Source organism: Chrysochloris asiatica, unplaced genomic scaffold (genome assembly GCF_000296735.1).
Source record: "Chrysochloris asiatica unplaced genomic scaffold, ChrAsi1.0 scaffold00020, whole genome shotgun sequence".
In the NCBI taxonomy this organism is placed as follows: Eukaryota; Metazoa; Chordata; class Mammalia; order Afrosoricida; family Chrysochloridae; genus Chrysochloris; species Chrysochloris asiatica.
In genome coordinates, this window is record NW_006408538.1 from 25,957,122 (window position 1) to 25,978,518 (window position 21,397).

At 53.0% G+C, this 21,397-nt stretch overlaps 1 protein-coding gene across 1 annotated transcript in view; it reads left to right on the forward strand.

The window, feature by feature from the left end:
• The window catches only part of ZMIZ1 (zinc finger, MIZ-type containing 1), a 115,201-nt gene that overhangs the window by 67,610 nt on the left and 26,194 nt on the right, over positions 1-21,397 (forward strand). Inside the window, exon 4 of the mRNA XM_006837437.1 lies at positions 15,267-15,402. Coding sequence (XP_006837500.1) covers positions 15,267-15,402 — 136 coding nt within the window. The remainder of the gene's footprint in view (positions 1-15,266; positions 15,403-21,397) is intronic.

The following is a 21,397-nucleotide window of genomic DNA, read 5'->3' on the forward strand; positions in this document are numbered from 1 at the left end:
GTCTAATGTCCAGTTGGGTCATTCTGAGCATTTGCTGTGTGCCTCTAGAGATACACAAGGTAGAGAGGCAGAGTCTGTTCTCCAGGCCTGACGGTCTATTTGAGCTGAGACACTATTTTTAAAGGGTGGTTCAGAAAAGCACACCACCACTACGTCAGAGTGAGATGCTCGTGTTCCCTGCTGCCCTTCGTCATTGACTGCCTCCTGCGTGTAGGTGTTGTTCTCAGCACTAGGGAGGGAGCTGGCTGTGCACGCAACACAGGGAAACCCTGCACTGGGGGAGAGGTTTTGACCAGTATGTGGAGTGAGGAGCGTGCTACAGTGGTTGTTGTTGTTAAATCAACACAGCACAACCACATGTTACCAGACATGCACCGTCACCCCATCATTGTGATCCTCCGATTTCCACGGACTGATTTTCAGAAGTAGACAACCAGACTTCTTCCTGGTGTGTGTGACTCTGCTCATCGTCATAGCAGTGCACAGGTCTCCACCGACAGGTGGCTGGAGGAGGTACACATGAGGTGCGTGCGTCTCTTGCATGGCAGGTAGAAATTCTACCTGTGGACCACCACCACTCCTCATGTTCCAGCAGGAGGACCACTCAGCAGAGGGAATGGGGGGTGGGGGGGTGGGGACTTTTTGTATTTGGTACTGTCTGGGAAGCCCCCGACTAGTAAGAACAAAGTTGTGAGGAGAAGGGATATCCATGAATATCTAAGGCAAGAGCCTTCCAGGCGGTGGGAACAATCACTGCCAAGATCCTGTTTGATGTAAATGACCAGCTCACCCTGGCCACAGCCAGAGTGGTTCATTCCCCTGGTGAGAAGAGTTGGAGACGAGGGTGGGCCTGGGAAGACCGTTTTTCAGCATACTCCCTTTTTATACTTCTGTATGTTTTCAATTACAAGAGCGCCATAGAATAAGCACTCAACCACAAGGTCGGTGGTTCAAAGTCACCAGCCGCTCCTCAGAAACCCAATACAGGGTTGCTGTGAGCCGGAACTGACTCAACGGCACTTCACAACAACAACACTGAGGCAATTATTATTGAAGTGATTCCAACTCGTGTCATCTCTGTGACCATTTGGAAGCAAATTGCTAGGCCATTCTTTCAGGGTGCTTCTGCGTGGGTTCAAACGACCAGTGTTTAGGTTAAGGACCTGGCTTGTAACTCTTGTGCCATGCAGAGAGATTACATCTCAGAAGATTAAAACTAAACAAGGAGGAACAGGAGATGGAATCCTCAAATATAACCAGAAAAATACAGATTTGGAAGCCAGTAGACATGGGCCCAAATCCCTGTTCTCTGGCCTGTATCTGAAATATTAGCTTTCTAAGGAGCTCTGGTAGCATAGTGGTTACGAATCAGGCTGCAAACTGCAAGGTCAGCAGTTCGAAACTACCAGCTGTTCCGCGGGAGAAAGATGAGGCTTTCTGCTCCCGTAAAGATTTACAGCCTCGGAAACCGTATACAGGGTCACTATGAGTCGGAACCGACTCCACGGCACATAACAACAACAACAACAAGGAGAATAGGCTTGTGTATTATTTATGGAAACAAAAGTCGTATTGTCATTTAAAGAAAAAGTAGATCCCACCCTGCTGATTGTTTTTGGGCAAATGTCTTAACCTCTCTGAGCTCCAGTTTCCTTCTGTGTAATGGGGATAGATTTCCAGAAACTTGCTGGGAGAAAGGGGCTGTCTGAGTTTCTGTGTGGCCTGCAGGTGACCTTCTCAAGGGCTCGTCCCTATGTCACCTGCCTTCAGAGCAATGAGAGAAGGAAGTCCCATCTGCAGATTCTCTGGGGGCCTGAAGTCCCCAGGAAGGAACAGCACAACACCCCCAGGCATGACTGCCTTGATTCCTGACCCCCAGGCTGGCTGACATCCGAGACCCTCTGGCCTCATCAGGTGGTCAGACCAGAGACCTTCCTCAGAGTCCAGCTGGAGCCAGTTGGCCACTTGCCCGGATACCCCCTCTGCCCCAGTGTCTCTTTCTTTTGTCAGGGCTTCTGTTGGATGCAGAAGGCAGAGAGCTGTTTCCTGCAGGGAGAGAGCAGGTGCTGGTGGGGAGGGCAGGAGAGCGTGTGGTGACTGAACACTGCAGAGGCCTCAGCTGCTCTGCAAGAGGAGCGGGGAGGCAGGCCTGGGCTGCACATGGCCTGGGGCTGCTCACTTGCACCCCTGTGACCAGGGCAGGGGAGAGGTGCTGAGCCTGCATGAGCTAGTTCTGTCTCCACAGCCACTCTGTGAGTCAGGATCAAGGGCACTGGAGCTGAGACTCATTATGGCTTTAAGTGGGAGAGACAGTCATGGTCCGTGAGGTGGACGTTTGCCTGAATCACATTTCTCTACTGGGAACTTGATGTGCACTTTAATATACTTCTGGGGCATCCGAAGAAACAGGACAACCACCCTCCTCCCAGGGCTCTGCCCAAGATCACACAGTTGATGCTGCTGTCGGGTCTGCTCCAGTTTTCTGGTTTGGGCACAACAGAGGGAATGTCGCCTGGTCCTGAGCCATCTGTGTGATCTTTGGTCTGCCAAGCCCTTACCTTGTAGGTAAACCCAGGTTCCTTCAGTGTAACACAGAGGGAGAGAACTCAGAGTCACACCTCGGGGGCTGTGAAGGCCATCTTCAGAGGTCAGCATCAGAGAGCGTCTGCCAAGGAAACCGGCACATAGTCTGGACCAAGAAGGGAAAAGGGCGTGCTTTATACAGCACACAGGCTGAACACCTGCATCGTACCCTTGGTCTGAGCAGCATCAGCATCACCTGAGAACTTGTTAGAAATGCAAATTCTCAGATCCCACACCAGACCCACTGAATTGGTCGGGTGGGGGTGGAGACTGCACTCTACTTTTCCCAGGTTAGTCTGATGCAAGATTGAGAACCCCTGGTTTGGGGAACCAGCTGGCTAAGTCTAGGCCTGCCATTTCTCCAGGTGTGACGCTCTCAGTAACAGGTGCAGCCAGGAAGCGCACTAGATGTAAATTGAACTCTTATATAAACAATTCTTATCCATTCATCGCAAGAAGGCAGATGGATATTTAAAGAAACCTCAGAGAGAATCGGTTCGTCACGTAACGGAAGAATCCTCTCTCTTCCTGCTCTTCCACGATTTCTCGTGTCAGATTGTGTCAAAGGGGGTCTGCCTACTAATGACTCAAACACATAATCGTAATCCTTTGCAACAGATATTCTCTGAAATGCATTGGGGCCCTGCTGTGGGAAAAGACCACCCAGGGGGCAAGTGGAGGCTGGTCTGGTGTTCCAGGGCTCCCTGACCTCCTTACCTAACCCCCTGCTGGTAGCAGGCTTGGGGGAGGAGAGTGAACTCCTTACTCAGCCAGCAGGGCTCAGAAAAAGAGGTTCAGCCCATTAAGGAGTCCTGGTAAAGTCACATGAAACCTACAGACAACAGCAGCTCTTACGGGATGAATGGGTCAAAGATGGAAGAAAAAGACCCCGTAACATGGTTCTAGGTGCCGGGGTGGTACAAACCATTTGGGCTTCACCACTAACCTGAAGGTTTGGCAGTTTGAATCTCCAAACTGTCCCGTCAGGAAATAGAGGCTCCGATGGGAGCAGTTACACGCAACACATGCGTCTCCATACCTCGGCATTGACATAATTGTTGTTGCTAAGTGCCTTCCTTCGAGTCGGTTCCGACACGTAGCAACCCTGTATAGGGTTTCCAAGGAGCGACGGGTGAGTTTGAACCGCCGGCCTTGTGGTCCAGTGTCTTATCACAGCGCCACACCAGGACCCCCGTTGACTTGATGGCCACAGGCTAAACACAGTTCTGCATCAAGAGCCCATTTGAAGGGCACCGCCTCCCACACAGGCCAGGAAGGAGTATCTGGATGTTTCGAATGCTCACCCATGGTGGGTGGGGGCAACATCTGGGGCACACTTGAAGTGAAAATCCTGGGTGCTTCCAGCTGGACTCTAATGCCCACCTGCCTAGTGAGTGCACCTTTATACAGTGGAGACTGTGGCTCACCTGACCAAGGTTAGGAGGATGCCATGGCCATCATCTTTCATGCACCAGGAACCTGAGCTTCCTAGAGGTTCATCAGGTCATGGCAGGGAGGGACGGAGACAGACTGAATTGGGTTAGGGGCCTGCTTAGCAAGGTTTTACGGGCTCATCTCTTTCTCTCATGGATGTAGATCACCCTACAAAGCCCCCGATCTGCTGTCCAGCTCTGGGAAGCTTCGTGTAAACAAAGGTGCTTCTCCCCTGGTGTCATTGCAGGCCTGGGCTGAGTGGAAGTCTGCTGTTTGTCACTGGCTCCTGGTCCCATGGGAAGAGCCAAGGGTCTGGGATCCCACGCGGGGCCAGAAAGGATTGTGGGAATTCATAGCCAGACCTCAGTGTCCCCAAGAGCAGACGCTAGGGTGTTGAGACGTGGGGGAAGGGGGCTGACCTTAGAAAGGGGCCTCATTCCAACCTCTCTGTGTGCTGGAAGGGGAGACACAATCGAACTGTGTGTGTACCCAGCTGAGAAGCCTCAGCAAACTAAATTGCCCAGGGAAGAAATTAATTCCCGTAACCTCGCTTTACCCTTGTGGCTCCCTGCAGATGTTATATGTGCAGAGTAGGAAATGGGCTCTCGGTGGACCCTCCTGGTCTGGGGCTCCCCCGGGTGGCAGCTCAGAGCCTGCGTGGTACATCTCAGCTGCAGCAGGCTACCCTGGATCCTCTGGTCCTGCTCAGGACTACAGGGGTGACGCTTGACTCATGCCCCACCCCCTACCCCCAGGGACACGCTGATACATTCTTGGGTAATTGAAGGGATCCGCCCTGTAGGAACCCATGTTCTCCCTAGAATACAGAGCTCAGGTGCGCAGAGGCCTGCCTCAGCTCAATCCTTGTGGCTCACCCCAGTGTGAGGTGAGTCTGCCTGGACTAAGGGGGACCGGCCCATCGCTGGTGGGCTGGTAATAGAAACCTATACTGCCCACCCCTCCTTAGGTTAGCAGCTAAGTGCATTAGCTGTATAATTTTCCACTGAGTTGTTTTAACAGTTCCCGACCCTCACCTCAGAGCCAACATATTGCTGTTGTTAAGTGCCGTCGAGTTGATTCCTACCCATAGCGACACTGTATAGGGTTTCCCAGGAGCAGCTGGTGAGCCTGAACCGCTGACATTGCATTTTGAACCAACTCTGCAGTCCAGCGCATTACCCCACAGCGCCACACCAGGACTCCATGGTAAATGAGGAGGCATTGCCTTGCTGCGGAACCTGCTGTGAACCCACTTATACTCATAGGCACGCGTGTTCCCTAGCTTCGCTTCTCGGCACCATGACTACCCCACCACCTCCAGGGACTGAGGCGGGTCAGCCGGACTGCTAGGATAGAGGAGCCACTGTGGAGAGGTCCTTTCCAGGAATCCTTTCAGCGGAACCTGAGCTCCACCCGTCGTGTGACCGTGATGGTCCAGAAAGCAGTGTGCTGGGCAGGAAACTGTCCAGTCTGGGGTTTTCAGAAGGCCCATGGAGACACTCAGCTTGTTGGGCATGTCCTATCTGGCCAGTGCTTCCTGCACAATCCGCCCAACCTCCACTCCTCTGTTGGGTGAGGGATGGCCAAGGGCGGTCAGACCAGTTTGGGAAACAGCCCTGCAGGCTCGGGCTCCAACTCCAGGGTTCCCTGGAGTTCAGTTCCCAGGGCGAGTTCACACGCCTTCAGCCTTGAGATTCAGCTCCTGCCAACTCGGCTATCCTTGGGAGAGTGGGTGGGCGTGCACTGAGCTGTACTGAGCAGGGAGGAGCAGGTCCAAGGGCCCTCTCCTGGACCAGGCTGGTTAAGAAGCAGGTAAGGCCCTGCAGCTGGCCCGGGAGCCTCTGCTGATCCTAGGCAGCCCCAGCCACCTACCTGCTTAGTCCTCTGAGCTTGGTGGGTGGGGGCGGGGGGAAGAAAGGGGACAGGCGGAGTAGAGCTGGGCCTTCCTCCTTAAGTTGGGTTTCTTGCCACCACTCAGAGTTGAGATGACAGAGTGCTGGACCCCAGGGAGAAGTATGGGAATGATCTCGAACTGCTGGAGTTAGTGCACTGCTACCACTGGTCTTACGTTCCGGGATCAGCTGACAGGGCCACCAGAGTCCAGCCTGCAGCTACGTGGGTTGACTCGTCTGTGACCTGCAGCTGAGGTTGCAGAGCCCTGCCACCCTCCACGCCCTGAGCCAGTGACTTGGTTTTCCTCTCTGGAGTCAGGCCTTGATAATGGTGCACCTGGGCAAGGGGAGATCTCAGGAGCCCCATTAGAGGGACTGGTAGATCGTCCTTACTGCTTGAGAGATCACAGAGCTCTGCTGGACATGACCCTGCCCCATTGCAGCACCAGGGCCTTGACTAGGGTGGCCTAGTGCCCACCACTGTGCCCCAGGCAGCCCTGAGCTGGAGAGGAAGGGTGACAGCACAGGGAGGGTGGTTGGGTTTTAGGTATGAGGAGGTGGGTGCAAAAGGCGAGGGCATGTGGGGAGATGCGCTTCCTCAGGTGCCGTCATGGGCCTGTGGGCTAGAGGGAATCCAATCAGGGCCTGTCCTCCCCTGTGCAGAGATTGGGGTGGAGTCACTTTGGTTCCCCACCTCCCTGGAATAGGGATCCTCTTGTTCTTGGCTGCTTGCCCCACTGAAGTCTGTGAAGGTCTTATGAAGTCAAGGGTGCTGGGGGTGAAATGCTCAGGGCTGCGTTAGATCCCCAGTGTGCGCAGTGCAGCGATCATTCCAGTTTTGGACGCCCATGAGCGGGCCCCACAGTCCTGTCTGAGGGCTAACTAACTGTGTTAGAGCCCAGATCCCTGATCCCCCAGGTCCAATTGATCACTGACCTGAGGTGGGGGGAGGGGGGGGCCTCAGCAGTGGGAAGAAGCTGCAGAGGAGGACAGGCAGGAGCCTCGCCTGGAGGTGTAGGCACCATGCCAGGCAGAGGGGTTGTCTCTTGGCCTCATGGATCATCCCTGCTGGGGATAAAGCCCACATAGGCATCCCGGGCTGCACTCCTTTACCCCTGCTCAGGCCCTGCTGTGACCGGCCGTAATTGAGGCAGAAGAAAGGTCCTCTGGTAGCCACTCTGTTGGTCCAGTATGGAGGACAGGACAGCTACAAAGTCCACAGTGGCCCTAGGTGCTTCTGAGGAAGGAGTCTGCCCAGACTGACTGCTGGGGCCAATGCAGTGTGTCTGGCAGGGGAGGGAAACCTCGAACACAGTCTGGAGAGCATCACCACCTATATGGGGAGTACCCGGTCAGTGGAGGGGGCACTGCCTACCCCGGGGGCGAAGGGAGGGTCATCTAGTCTGAAGGAGGTGGTACAAAACTAGGCTCTAGGAGAATAAGCATTGTGTGATGATCTTGATGGTGGATCAAAAAAATACTTCATTTGAACAACAGCAAGAAGGTGGGAAGACATGAGGGGGTAGGGGAGTCCCTCCAAATCCTAAGGGGACTTGTGCTCAGCAACAGTAACAAAAATAACTGCATTTATTCTTAACGTTGTGCTTCCTATGTTCTAGGCACTGGGCTGAGCAAATATTAGGTCATTTAGTAGGTGTGTTACTCATTCTCGTCATTTGGCAGAAGGGAAAAACCAAAGCACAGAGTGGTTAAGTAATTTGCCCAAAGTCACACAGGTGCTCATGGGCTGAGCAGTGTTTTGAACCCAGCCACCCGGCTCCAGCCTGTTGCCTTGACTACTTTGCCCTCTGGAAATACAACGTTGTCAGCCTTCTGCCTACATCTGTCCTGTGTGCTTCTGAGTTTCCAGTTCTGGTATAAGAATTGTCATTGTTCCTATGTGGTTACAAAGCTTGGTTCCTTTATCTCTGGGTTCCTCATAGTAGGCCTGCAAACAGGTAGAGTCTATCCCCTCTGCCGGGCTGGCCTCTTCCTGGCTGCCTCTGAGTCTTTCCCCATCCCATAGGGCATGGAGAGTGTCAGAAGCCCCTTCCCATGCTGTGCTTGTAGCTCCCCTGGCCCCAAGGCACTGTGTGAGCACAGAGCTCTCCCTCCTGCTCTCCTGCAGCCTGTCAGCCACTGAGACTGGAGATGCTCTTTGATATTAACATGTCTTTGTTTCATTATGTGGGAAGTTTCCCCTGCTGGCTCTGCTTCCCATCTAGGCTCTCCTCTCCAGACTGCCTTTCATCCCACCCACCCCAGACCCCCTTCCTGCTTTCCACCTCTGCTTCCCGCCCTCTTCTGATCCCCAGACAGCCCAGGAGTGTGAACCCCACCCACCCCCACCCACCCCCTCAGTCTTTCACTGCCTGCTCACCCGATGAAGCTGCCTTTTCCCTTTGGCTACATGGCAGCTTCAGTTCACTCTGTCATTTCCAAGCCCACGTCCAGTCTCCAGGGCTCACGCGTACCCAGTGAGCTTGTCTGGTCCCATTGATGCTCCTATTTCCAGATCCTGCTCTGTTTCCCCTATACTCCCCTGCCCCATCTGATTGCCTTCTGCTCCCAAAGGCTGCCCCGCTCCCTGCTATGTTGTCTGAAAGGTGCCGGCTGTACCCCTCCCTCCTGGTACCTCTGTGGCTCCCAAATCCTCATCAGACCCAGCGGCATTGGTGTCCTCCTGCGAGAGACTCACGATCTCCCATTCATGCATGCAGACATCCCTTCCCAGGTTTGCACTTTGGGCCAGAGGCAAGTAGAGGCCACCACTACCCTTGGAAACACATGGAGGGGGGCGGGGGGGCTGTGCTTCCTTCCGACAGTCAGCCTCTCCGGCCCAGGGAACTTACCCTCACTCTTTAGGGGGCTGTTACTTGGTTTATTTTTTGGTGGGGGTGGTCAGGCTGCAGGTAGGGAAGCATGAAAAATCTTGGGGAGCAGATACTGCAAATTTGGCTCTCAGTCCCTCGTCCCACACTCTTCTTGATTCACCAACCTAGCGTATGGTTGGTGAATCAAGGGACGAATGTGGGAGCCCTGGTGTGGCGCTGTTAGATAAGCACTCGATTTGAACCACAAGGTCAGCGGTTTAAACTCACCACCAGCACCTGGGAAACCCTATACAGGGTCGGTGTGAATCGGAACCAATTTGACGGCTCTTCGCAACAGCACAGTTTGGGTGGCTGGTGCACGCTGCCGTAGCCACAGAACCACAGTGCTTGGATTTCATCAGTCTGCTGTCATTTCACAAATCACTAAGTAGAAAGAACATACTTCCAGTCTCACAAAACACACCATCAACTAATGCATAGTAACTGAGTTGGGTAGTATCATTTTAGAGATGAGGAAAAGAGGAAGGTGAGGTCACTTGGTTGAGATATCAGAGCTGCGATTCTCGTGGTGTGTGTCTGTTTCAGAGACATTAAATTGGAAGGAGATGTGCGTCTCAGATGGATGAATTCTATCTGTAGAGTCACCTGAGCAGGCAGAGGAATGGCGTGGATACTGGCTAACCTTTTCAAGCCTGCTTGCCTGGGCGTGCCTTCCAGCTCTTTCATGGCCCTGGGGTGTGGCCCTGGGCTGGTTTTTCCCCCCTCCAGAATGCTCTTAACTGGAAGATGAACACAGTGGTAAAGGCTGCCTCAAGTGGTGGGCAGGACTAGGTGAAATTGTGCCCTGCACATTGGATGACCTCCATGGTATTGTTGCCAGCATCCACTCACTAAACTGGACGGTCTCTATAGTTACCTTCCTACCCCGGAGTCTGGGAGCCACTCCAGTGCAGGCATAAGACCGGGCCTGCTAGGGAGTAGCTACAGGTAAGTGATCCTAGTTGTTGAAATTCAAAGGTCACAACAGATTTGGAAACACTAGAAATATGAGTCGAGCTGCTAACCTCAAGGTCGGCAGTTCGAAACTACCAGCTGTTCTGCGGGAGAAAGACGAGGCTTTCTGCTCCCGTAAAGATTTATAGCCTCAGAAAACCCTATGCAGGGTCACTATGAGTCAGAACCGACTCCGTGGCGCATAACCACCACCATCACTAGAGAGACAGTAAAGGTAGGCCACAGAAACCCCGAGAGGCTGATCCAGATGTCTTCCCTGGGCTGCTCTGGTCCCCCATCCACTGGACTTACTGCCACTGCTCCTATGGGCAGAGCCATCTGAGTCTAAGCTCCTAGTGCCCACCAAGCCAGAGTCCTTGATGGTGTCAAGGGTCTCAGGTTGGTCTGGATCCTAAGGCATCTGGACCGCCCCCCCCCCCAACTCCAGATGAATTTGTTTGGCTGGTGGGGGCGGGGGCTGCACTCTGCCCACACCAAGCCTGGGGAGCTCAAAGACCTGCTTCCAGGAGCTCAGACGCCTGCCTGCCTACTGTGGGAACGGAGGGGACTTGCCTCCTGGTGTCTCAGGCAGAACAAAACAAATGATGTGGCCTTTGCTCTGTCCACTGTGACTCAGAGGAAGACCAGGAGGAGGAAGTAGGGAACCTTATTGGCAAAGCTTATGGCAAAATGGACAAATGGTCCTGGTCACCTATTTTGGGGTCCAGGGCTCGCAGACACTGTGTGCCCACCCAGGACACTTGTTCTCCCCTCTGTCCTGTGGTCAATATGATGGAGAGAAGCCACACCCACGCAAGCCTCCATGTCTTCTTGCTGGTCACTCATCCAGCAAACAGGGTCAGTGACACAAATTGTTACTTTAACTACTCAAATCTGAGTAATGTTTGCTGTGTGCCTGTTACTTCATGATACCAAGTAAGCAACTCTTTACAACTCCCCTAATGAGATGGAGAGAGTCATCCTCATTTTAGAGTGAGGAAACTGAGGCGTAGGTAGACAGGTGGTAATGACATAGCAGGAAAGGCTTAGCGTCGGTCTCCCTCCCTGTCCCATAGACACAGTGTGACTCTAAGATCCGAGGGGCTTCTCCTCTGGGGATGGTACAAGGTACCAGGTTCTGTGGTCCTCTCCCCATACTTCCTCCCTCTGCCTTTTCTTGGTACACATCTGCTATAGACTGGTGGTGGTGGTGGTTATGTGCCGCGGAGTCAGTTCCGACTCATAGCAACCCTATACAGGTTTTCCAAGGCTGCAAATCTTTACGGGAGCAGAAAGCCTAGTCTTCCTCCCACAGAACAGCTGGTAGTTTTGAACAGCTAACCTTAAGATTAGTATCCCGACTCATAACTACTGCGCTAATTTACATCTCACAGCTTTTCAGAAGCAGGCCTGTTGAGCCCATTTCACAGATGGGGAAACGAGCTGAGAGGTGAGGCAGCTTGTGACAAGATTCAAACCCCATCTGTGGGGCCCTAGCCAGTGTGCTTAGCTGTGCTCCACACAGCTCTGCCTGCCCTGCTGGCGTTGGCACTGGTTGGGGGATGGGACATCCCCCAGGAGGAAGTATCTTGAAGAAGTTTTATGAGAAAATAAACAAGGAAGGAATTACTAGGCAGAAGCAGAGAGGCATGAACGTATGTGGCCCTGTAAGTGACAGAGGCTCAGAGTGAGGGGTCTTTCACTCTGCAAGTACAGATGTCCCACCCGCTCTCCAAAGTCTACCCAGCGTGCCCACGCACACTGACAAAGCCATTTACAACAGGAGGTCCCATACTGCCTGGTAATCTAGGGGCAAACACTGATACTGCCCATTTCACAGAGGGAAAAGCTGAGGCCTAGAGAAGTGGTGTCATCGGCCCAAGGAGATGTAGCTATGTGCCTACGTATACTATACTGCAGGTAGAGCCTGCTGGGACCTCTTGCTCTTAACCATGCACGTCACAGGGTCCTTAAACATAGGGCAGCCTCACCATCTTGCCATGTGAGTCCCAAGTGTTGGGGACTTTTCCACAGGAAAAGTCTATGGGAGAAGGGTTTGAGCAGGACACTGATCTTGTCCAATGAGGACTGGACCCAGCACACCGCAGGTGTTGGTCAGCTGTTGTCGAATGACTACTGGGTGAGTGATTGACATGTTGGTGGCTGAGATTTAAGGCAGACTAAGTGAAGAATGGCAGTTAGGAGGGGCTGGGGAGGGCTCAGGAATTCGTTTTGGATATGTTGCGTTGTGCATGCTTACCCACGTTCTATGCTGAGAAGTCTGAGCAGTATTGGGAAACCTGGGTCAGAGTTTGTGGTTGAGGTCGAAGTAGTCCTCCCTAGACCCTAGTCTCAGTGTGTCATTGTAAGATCAGCAGAAGGACCCCACATGGTCCTTAGCATGCCCTGGACAGGGCCGGGGAGAAAGATGGGTAGGAACTGGTTAGGGAACCTGGGGCCAGCCTTAGAGCCCAGATGCCTGGGTTCCTGCTTGTTGGCCCTGCCTTGGGAGAGAGATGGAGTGGGGGCCATTGTCATGTGCAGCACTAGAAACATCTGGATGTTCCCCACCCCTCCCCAACAGGGCTCTGCACACAGTAGGAAATGGTCCCATCCGCTCTTGTGGTCAGTCCTAAAGAGCCCCCACCTGCCCAGGGCCTGCTCCTACAGCCGCCTCCCGCCCCACGCCCACCTTCCTGGTTGTGCACTCATACTCTGTTCCCTGGTCAACACCCCAAATGCTGAGTGGAGCTGGAGGGGGGCTACCGTGGTGGCTGGCAGCTGTGTGGGTTTAGACTGGATCCTGGTACCATTGTGGAATGGGCAGGAGAAGGCAGGCGGGGCACTGTTCTGGAGAGGAGAGAACAGCCTTCAAGCTAGGGCCATGGTGCGTGCACACTGAGGCTGGAGAGTCCTTCTGACTTGTGCCCCTGGAAGTCCTATAGCACAGGGTGGAGGACTGGCTGTGAGGGCCGAGCTGGGAGTGGAGCACAGGCCACTCTGCATGCCATGCCAGGATTCCTCCCTTCCCCCTCCTGATGCCCCCAGGACTGCACAGACCAAACCTGGACAATGATGCACATGAAACTGGCCTTCTCTCACCACACCTGCCTCAGCCTGCCTCCCAGACAGGGCCCCAGACTTCGTGTTGACTGCAAATTCCCACATGTTGTCATTAACAGGCGTTTGCCTCAGAACAACCCATATTGTTTTATGCCGTCATGAGAACATGCGCCCACCCGTCTGCCATGTGACAGGGCTCGGCCGAGACTGCCAGCAGGTCTGCTGTGCTAAGCAGTCATGCAGGAGGGGCCCTCCCTCATTTACCCTCTTTTCCACTCTTTCCCTGTTGGTTATGAAATGTGGCTCTCCTGGTATCCCCTCTGTGCACGCGTGCGCGCCTCACCTGCTTTCCAGCATTGCAGACTGGGAAACAGCCATGACACAAGACAGCCTCTCCTATCCCCCTGCTGACAACTGTTGCGTCAGCAATAGGGAAGGTGACCGAGATCCCTCCATGGCCACTCCCAGGCAGAGCGCCTGCGAGCAGAACCATCTGCAGCATCCTTTGTGCCAAATCCAAGCGCCCCCAGTCCCCACCCTATCACCAAACTCTGGCTCCTTCACATGGCTGGTTGTGCAGATGAGTTTACGAGTGCTTGGTGCCCCCACACATGCAGCCATAAACAGTGGCCTGGGAGAAGAATAGGGCAATCCGGAAGTCCATTTTCTGAGTGTTCCGGCCTCTCAGTAGGCTACTTGCTTTCCATTCCTCCTGCTGCAGATGTTTGCTGGGCTCTCACTTTAAGGGCATTTGGTCACTATTTCTGGGCAGAGGGTGTGCCAGAGTGGGGCCTTTTCCCCTCACACATTCTTCCCTTTGTAGATTGTGGTGGGAAGGGGAGCCCACAGAGGGACTGTGACAGTTTTATGCCTTCCCCATCTGCCTTCAGCTCCAAGTAGGCCCCAACTCACCCATTGGTGCCCCCAGCTAGGGGAGGAGACTTGGGAGTAGGTCACAGGTGGATTCCAGCCCTGACTCACCGCTTTTCACACCACACAGACCAAGCAACTACCCAACAGACCGAGGATGACCCCTGCTACCCCTCTCCAACCCCACACTTGTCTATCAGTCCCCAGCAACCACCCAGGATGTGGGTACCCCTCTCCCACCAGTGAGAGACAGGAGAGAAACTTGGGCAGCTGCTTCTTCCTCCCCAAGATGATGGGCCCACTTTGTCCCCATGATACGGACATAGCGAGGTTGGGAGTCTTCCCCCAGGCAGCTGACGGATGCCGAATGGGGCTCGGAGGAGACCCTGAGTGTTCCTCAGTGAATCACAGGGGCGGAGACTTCTCCCACACTTCCTGCTCCAGCCTTGGACACAAGGCAGGTTCTCTGCCCTGTTTGCCTTTGATTACTGTGAGTCTCCATGTGCCCCTCTGTGAAAGGGGATCGTGGCCCCTGAGCCTTAAGATGAGGGCAAGGGTCTTGACTCCAGCAATACTGATTCCAGACGCCCTTAGCTGCCCCAGCCAGGTGGTCCTCTAGAACAGACAGTATTGCCGAAGTCCTGTGGGAGTGAGCACTGGCTAGGTATGCTGAGCCCTCTGCTTCCACAGTCGGCATCTCCCGTCCACTGCTCACTCTGGCTCTGTGAGGAAATGCTCCCCCTTGACAGACAGGCAGACTGAGGCCCTCAGGTCTCCCACCTTCCCTACACCCTCCTGTCAAGTACTTTGGAAGAACTGGTCAGTTCTGAGTCCAGAACTAGACGGTGGCCGCATTGGGACAGCAGTTTGGCCCTAGTTCATCCTGGGCTCTTGTCTCTGGTTCTGAAGACTCAGGATCTGGAAGATTCTCATGCATTTGTTCCCTGGCAGACTGCAGCCACACCCCTGTCTCTGCACTGCCCTCTGTCCCCACAAGCATTAGCACCCTACCCATCAAGGGGGTGACCGTGGGTCTGACTGGAAGGTATATGGGTGGGTCCTGGGTGCAGGAGGCATTTTCTGGGTAGGAAGTTTGTGGGAGAGCCCAGTGATCCTCCTGGGGCCATTAACAGACCCCAAGAAGGCTGTGGCCACGACTGGTTTATGCGCTGTGGTTTTATGCCGTGACCCCAACTCAGGGGAAGCCCTGTGTCGTTGACTGTCTTGAATGGGAGTTGGTGGGCTTCCCAGGGAAGCCTGGGGTGGCAGGCATTGCCTACTCTTGCTTGCTGTCAGTCTCGCCTGGCTCCATCTGCAACCGCTTCATGGTCTTGGGTTTCCCTTCCTGCCACCTCTGACCAGTACTCCTGAGAGGAACCACCCTTAAACGTTTACCCTCTCATCTTCTCTTGTAGCGATAACAATACACCTTGGGGGTACCGGTCCTGCTTTACAGCTGAGACACTAAACCTGCTGAGAAAGCTTAGTGTCCCATGAAGCTGAGAGCAAGAACACCCCATGTGGGGAGACGGGGGGATGGGGTGTGTGGGACGTGCTGGCCGAGGGTGCCCATTGACTATGATGTCCTTGCTTGCAGCCCTGCTGTCCTCCTGGTGTGAGGAGCTCGGCCGGCTGCTACTCCTCCGACATCAGAAGAGCCGCCAGAGTGACCCCCCTGGGAAACTCCCCATGCAGCCCCCCCTCAACTCCATGAAACCCACTCTGTCACACAGGTGAGCGGAAGGGTGCCGCAGGGGCGGGGTGCGCAGGGGCTCCTCGGGAGAGCGCCTGGTAAGAGGCCTCTGAGAAAGCCTCCCAGGTGAACGTTGTTTCTCCTCCATCAAAACTGGGTTCATCCATCCTGACCAACTGCCCCTTCACGGGGCCAATTTTTCCTCTTCTGCTTCTTGACTTCTGGAAGAGTTAGAAATTCTAAACTCTGGGTCAACCCCGAGAAGTGAGGGGCTCCCAGTACCTCCTGACGGTCACCTGGCAGGTCATCCACCTGCATACAGGGACAGAGCCCACCCAGGATGGCCTGGTAGGACCCAGTGAGTGGGGCAGAGCTGTGCAGGGGTGGGACCACCAGCCACGAGGAACTGGCCTCACAAAGAACATGTGACCCAGACTGGCAAGTCCCCAGTTAATTACCTCGCGATTAGAGCCGGGTTAGGGATGCTCTTGCTGAGCACTCTTCAGGCTGACCCCAGACAGCGGGGCCCCATTAATGACCAAGAGGGACACTTGCAGTCAGTGCTCCGCCCTCATTATCCAGCCCAGCGGAGACTCCCGAGCCTGGTGCACGCTGCAGGCAACCCTGGCAGGATCGCAGACCTCCGCCAGGCAGCGGGTGGCAGCCGTACTTTATAAATCAGATTAGAGGCTTGTTGATCCTCGGGACCACAAAGGTCCTGAGAGCTTGTCAGGTCCGGTCTTCTGCCCACGCAGGCTCCTCGTGGCTTATGGTCACTGCCTCTGCTGTAGGCTCTTCCTATAACAGCAAGACCACTAGCACCCAGGGGTCCTGTCTCAAAGGACCCCTGACTCTGTACAGCCTCTCACTGTGGTTCTGTGGGCACCTGGGCAGATATTTGTCTGTAACGCAGGATTCGGTTCTTCTAGTGCTACGTTGTAATAAAAACACCCTCATACATATTGGGTGTTGGGGGCATCACCACCTCTGCTATAGGGAGATGTTCCTCTCGTTGCTCCTGACCCAGCTAAGTGCCTCCAGCCACTGAACACAGGTGGGCGCTGGATTTACCTTAGGCATCAGAGTTTCAGGCATTGATCTAGCCCAGCCAGCCACATTAATGTGATGATGCTAATTCCCATACCTTGTCCTCCCCGGCCTTCCCTCACCTGAGGCATTCAGGATCACTGTGGATGATGGTGGATGAGGCTCTCCAGCCCTTGGCTAGCAACCTGGCTCAGACTGGGCGGCAGGGCCACAGATGTGGACTGTGCCCAGCCCTCTGCCAGGTCCTTGCTGAGTTGAGGTGAGGGGCAAGTTGGAGAGGTGTCTGTTCCAGGAGCTGACTAAATATCTCATTGGGGAAGTGGACTCACTGAGGTATAACTGGGCCCTGGCAGATTGAGGCGGTGGGTCTATAGGGGTATGACGGGTAGGTCTGGGCTCAGGGCTCAGAAGGAAGAGGAACACCGGTCTGTATAGAAGCCTTTCCGAAGACATGGGGCCTTAAGCTGGAAGGAGCTCAGCTAGAGCTGGGCAGGTGCATCCCATGGGCTCAGACAGGTTTCCCAAGACCTCTGTGGCCAAGAGCCACTGGCCGGCACACCACCACTGCCACCACCTCTGGGTGGCTCTGGGCAGCCGGCCAAGGAGAACTGGTTTGGGCAGGAACACTTGGTAAATATTGATCACTGACTGGCTGGTTCCATGGGTTAAGTCTCCTTGCAGGAACACAGTAATATGTCAGGCATTCTGAACTGGAGGACACCCCTCTATTCGTCCCACCCTGAATGTCAGGCCCTGGAGGCAAACTGGGTCCAGAGGGGGCAAGTGACTTGCCCAAGAACACATAGCCAGTCAATGCAGAGCAGGACATTTATCATTCAGGCTCCGGGAGGTGGAGTCTGGCTGTTCACTGGACTTGGAGCATTTGTTTGGGAGATCACTGATCTGACCCACACCTCACTCTGTTACCTGTTTTCTAGTGGAGCCGTTGAGACCAGAAAGAGAAATGCTTATCAGTTAAATAAAGACCACAACCCCTAGTCCTTCTCCAAGCCCACAACTCACCCAAGGGCACATTGTAACTGGTCTCTACTTGTCATCATCATGCGTTTCCCCTGGGGAAATCCTTCATTTCCAGGAAACTCCACTGAGCCCACCACCTTTTAAGTCCCCAGTGTAATTTCCCGGACAGGAAAGGAAATGGAAGGGAAAGCCAAAAACTTTTTACAGATAGGAAGCCTTTCATTCTGACTATCCTCATCAACAGCTTTTTGAATGACTTGGACAAGAATGCCCCGGCCCCTCTTCCCTTTCATTAAAGAGACTTCGGTCCAGGGTGGGTTTTGGGTACACTAGGATCCTCCGGATTCGTGTATCCACCAGCTCTAAATGACTGGGGACGGGAGAGAATGAGAGAGCTCAATCAGGAACCCTAGAGAAGGTTGTTCACAGCAGAACCCTGTGACTATTGTTTTTCTATGATTCAGGTGTCCTAATCTTGTCCATTGCAACTTAGAGTGGGAGTATAATATAAGCTTAGGTGTCAAGTCTGGGCCTGAGTTCTTCCACTCTGACCCTGTGCTCCAAACAAGCCCTGGCTCTCAGAGCTAGTGGTTCCCTGCTCATGGGAAAGTAGCTGATACCCAAGTGTCAGGAAAGGGCCAGGTTCCTGCGGCCCCTGTCATTTCTGAGGCTGGCATGATGACTCTTAAAAGTACAGTATTACTCAGCCCACACATTTGGGTAAAGATTTTGAGTCTGTGAAGCGTTTTTAGACCCACTCCTGGTTTTAATAATCACTGCGGTGTGGCAGTTCTGCTCTTGTACTCTGCAAAAGATGCTCAGGTTTCCAGAACCAGGGCACCAGAGAACAGAGGCGGGAGGGACCTGGCAGGCTCTCCTCCCAGCCCTGCACTGACCTGGCCTTGCTGTTGCTGAAGATTCTGCCTGCCTCTCCCAGATATTTAATGAGTAGCTGCAACAGCCATTTGTGATTAGCACATTGTCCACATGCAAATCAGTGCTGCAAAGGTAATTAAAAGCCTAATAAATCTTGTTTACACTGGTAATTTGATTGCAATCAAAGCTGTTAGATGGAGAGAAGACTGCTTTTCCTTTTCCAGGTGAGGGATTCTTGGCTGCAGGATTGGGTTCCGGGCAGCCCTTGCTTCCCTGGGTCCAGTGGGTAGACTTGGAATACCAGCGACGCTACAGAACAGGAGGGTTCAGCTCTGTCATTGTCTGAATGGATGATCGGGGCCAGTTACTTACGCTTTCTGTACCTCACTTTTCCCCTATGTAGAAATGGAATCAAAACAGTGGCTTACCCCACGCTTGGCACCCAGGGGAAGCCCATGGACTAGTCAGTATTTACTCATTTGACCTCAGTCAAGCTCAGATGTCAAAGAAGGGGTCAGTCACTCACACCCAGCCTCCAGTCTTCTCCCGTCCTTGGTCACATCAGTCCATCTTCACGTTTTTTTTTTTCATTTTTGACTGTTTTTGCTTAGCGGTACCCAAAACTCAATTTGTAGTAGGTTCTTCTTTTTGCCCCCTAAAAACAAAAATGTTTTAAATAAAATTGAATATATATATATAAACATTTAATAGGGAGCATTGAAAAGCCTGTAAGTCGATCCCTGCTCTGTACACTGATCCAGATTGCGAAGATGCAAGCTTCTTTTCCTCGCTTCCTTCCTACTGAAAAATTTAAAGCCCTTCTAATATGCAATTAGCTGCATAAGTTCCTCTAGGCGTCTCACCACCAGGAGGGGAGGAAGCTAGCCCCAGTGATCGTAGTGATGGGGAGCAGTGTTAATGTGTCCCCCTAAATTAAAGAGTATGGGAACTCCAGCTCCTTGCTGGCGTAGAGTTTCATTAGTGGGGACACCACAGTCCTATAAGGCGATGCAACCAATATAGCAGAGCAGGAAAATTAATTAGGAGCTGACAGTACTCTTAATGAGAATTGGTTATTTCTTCCAAATTTATAAAGAGGCTGTTAGAAATACAAGGGAAGAAATAATTCAGCCCCCCCCCCTTTCATTCATATCTATCTGGATAGATAGAGACACTGCCTTGGGGTGGGGGGTGTCCTGGAGCCAGGACGCATCCCTCCCTCATCCCGGACCTTGCTATGTTCTGTCGTTCAGCCAGCAACACTGGTCAGTGCCTGTGGGGCTGACCTACAGAACTGTAAACCTAACTGTACTGTTATTACGACAGTGTGAAGTACACAGAAAGACTGCTGCTTGGGAAAGTCACAAAAGGGGCTATTCAGGCTAAGCTCTGCAGTGTAGGTGAAAGTTTACTAATTAGAGAAGGGACAGTGGAGTGACCGAGGAAAGTCTCAAAGGCTTGGAAAACAGTTTGTTCTAAGTTGACAGAAATGATGCTATCCTCCCATTGACAGCGTATTTGCAAAACACTGAGCACTTGGAGAGTAAATACGACCATCCAGACTGTGGCCAGGTCTTTCCTCGGCACACAAGAACATCCCTGAGGCCTGACTGGAGGAGTAAAGACGTTGTATAAGCAGCGTTGAGCAGGGATCTGCCAGAGAGACTCTTGTAACCACACTCGCTCTCATGTTTTATCCTTGTTGTTATGTGCCTTCGAGTCAGTTCTGACTCATAGCAACCCTGTATACGGTTTCCAAGGAGCGGTTGTTGGGTTTGAACTGTCGACTTTTGTGGTTAGCAGTCCAGTGCTGATCCTACAGCTCCATACCCCAGGAGGATGTTTATTCCACTTTAGAGATGAGGTTGTAGCCTCGGGTCTTAGAGATCGTCAATGCTCTAGCCAAGGTCTAACCCTAAGTAGCCTGACTCCAGAGCTCATGTAGTAGACCCCATTCTTAACAAGACCTCTCTCTGCTGTTATATTATTAGAGTGTTTAGTCAGAGCCCCCTGAATCTCTGCCAGCCTACCCAATCCGACTAGCAAGGGGTTTGGTGTGTGAACTCATATTTCTCCTTGAAAATATTTCGGTTTTCTCTGAGGCCCAACAATTCCTGCCGGATTGTTGTTGTTAGGTGCCATCGAGTCGGTGCCGACCCATAGCGACCTGATGCACAGCAGAACAAAACACTGCCCGAGCCTGGGCCAGCCTCACTACTGTTGCCACGCTTGAGTCCATCAATGCTGCCACTTTGCCAATCCATCTCATTGGGGGGTCTTCTTCTTTTTCTCTGACCCTCCACCTTACCAAACATGATATCCTTCTCCAGCAACTGGTCCCTCCTGACAATATGTCCGAAATATGAGAGACTAAGTTTGGTCAACCATTGCCTCCAAGAAACACTCTGGTTGCACTTCTTCCAACACAGATCTGTTGGGTTTTTTGGTAAAACCTGCAGGGTGATTACTGGAGAATTCCCAGTTCTCTCCTCGGGACACTTGCAGACTTCTGTCGCCCCTTCCTCACATTCGAACCTTGTTTGAATGAGGAGCGCTTGCTGCCTTATGAGCCCTAAGTTCCCCCGGACAGTTTCAGCTTCCTAGGGAATACGTCTGGTGCAGCCCACTTTGCCATGAGTCCTGAGGTGATGGTCACTTTCTTCCATCCCTTGATGATTAACTGAAGCCCCTCAGTTAATCATCAATCATAACAACAGTGGTTGGTGGTGTTAGTGCCGTTGAGTCAGTTCTGACCCATAGTGACCCTGTAGAGGGTTTCCAAGGAGCAGCTGGTGAGTTTGAACTACCGACCTTGCAGTCTAGTGCATTAACCCACAGTGCCACACCAGGACTCCTATAATGACAATAGTAATAACAAAAGGCCACCGTTTCTGGCTACCCAAGATGCTGTTCTTTATGTGTTAACAAATATTAGCTCACTTAGCCCTGTTTTACATTCTCCCAAGAGTCTGGGGGTGGGGGTGGGGCAGGACCTCTCCTTGTTTGTGTCCCCACATAGTAACAGGCACACTCTTGCATTTGCTGTTAGCTACCATAGAGTAAACACCAAGTCTCCCAGCCCCATGTGCAGCAGACTGAAATGCTGGTGGCAGGTAGGTCCCCAGGCCTTT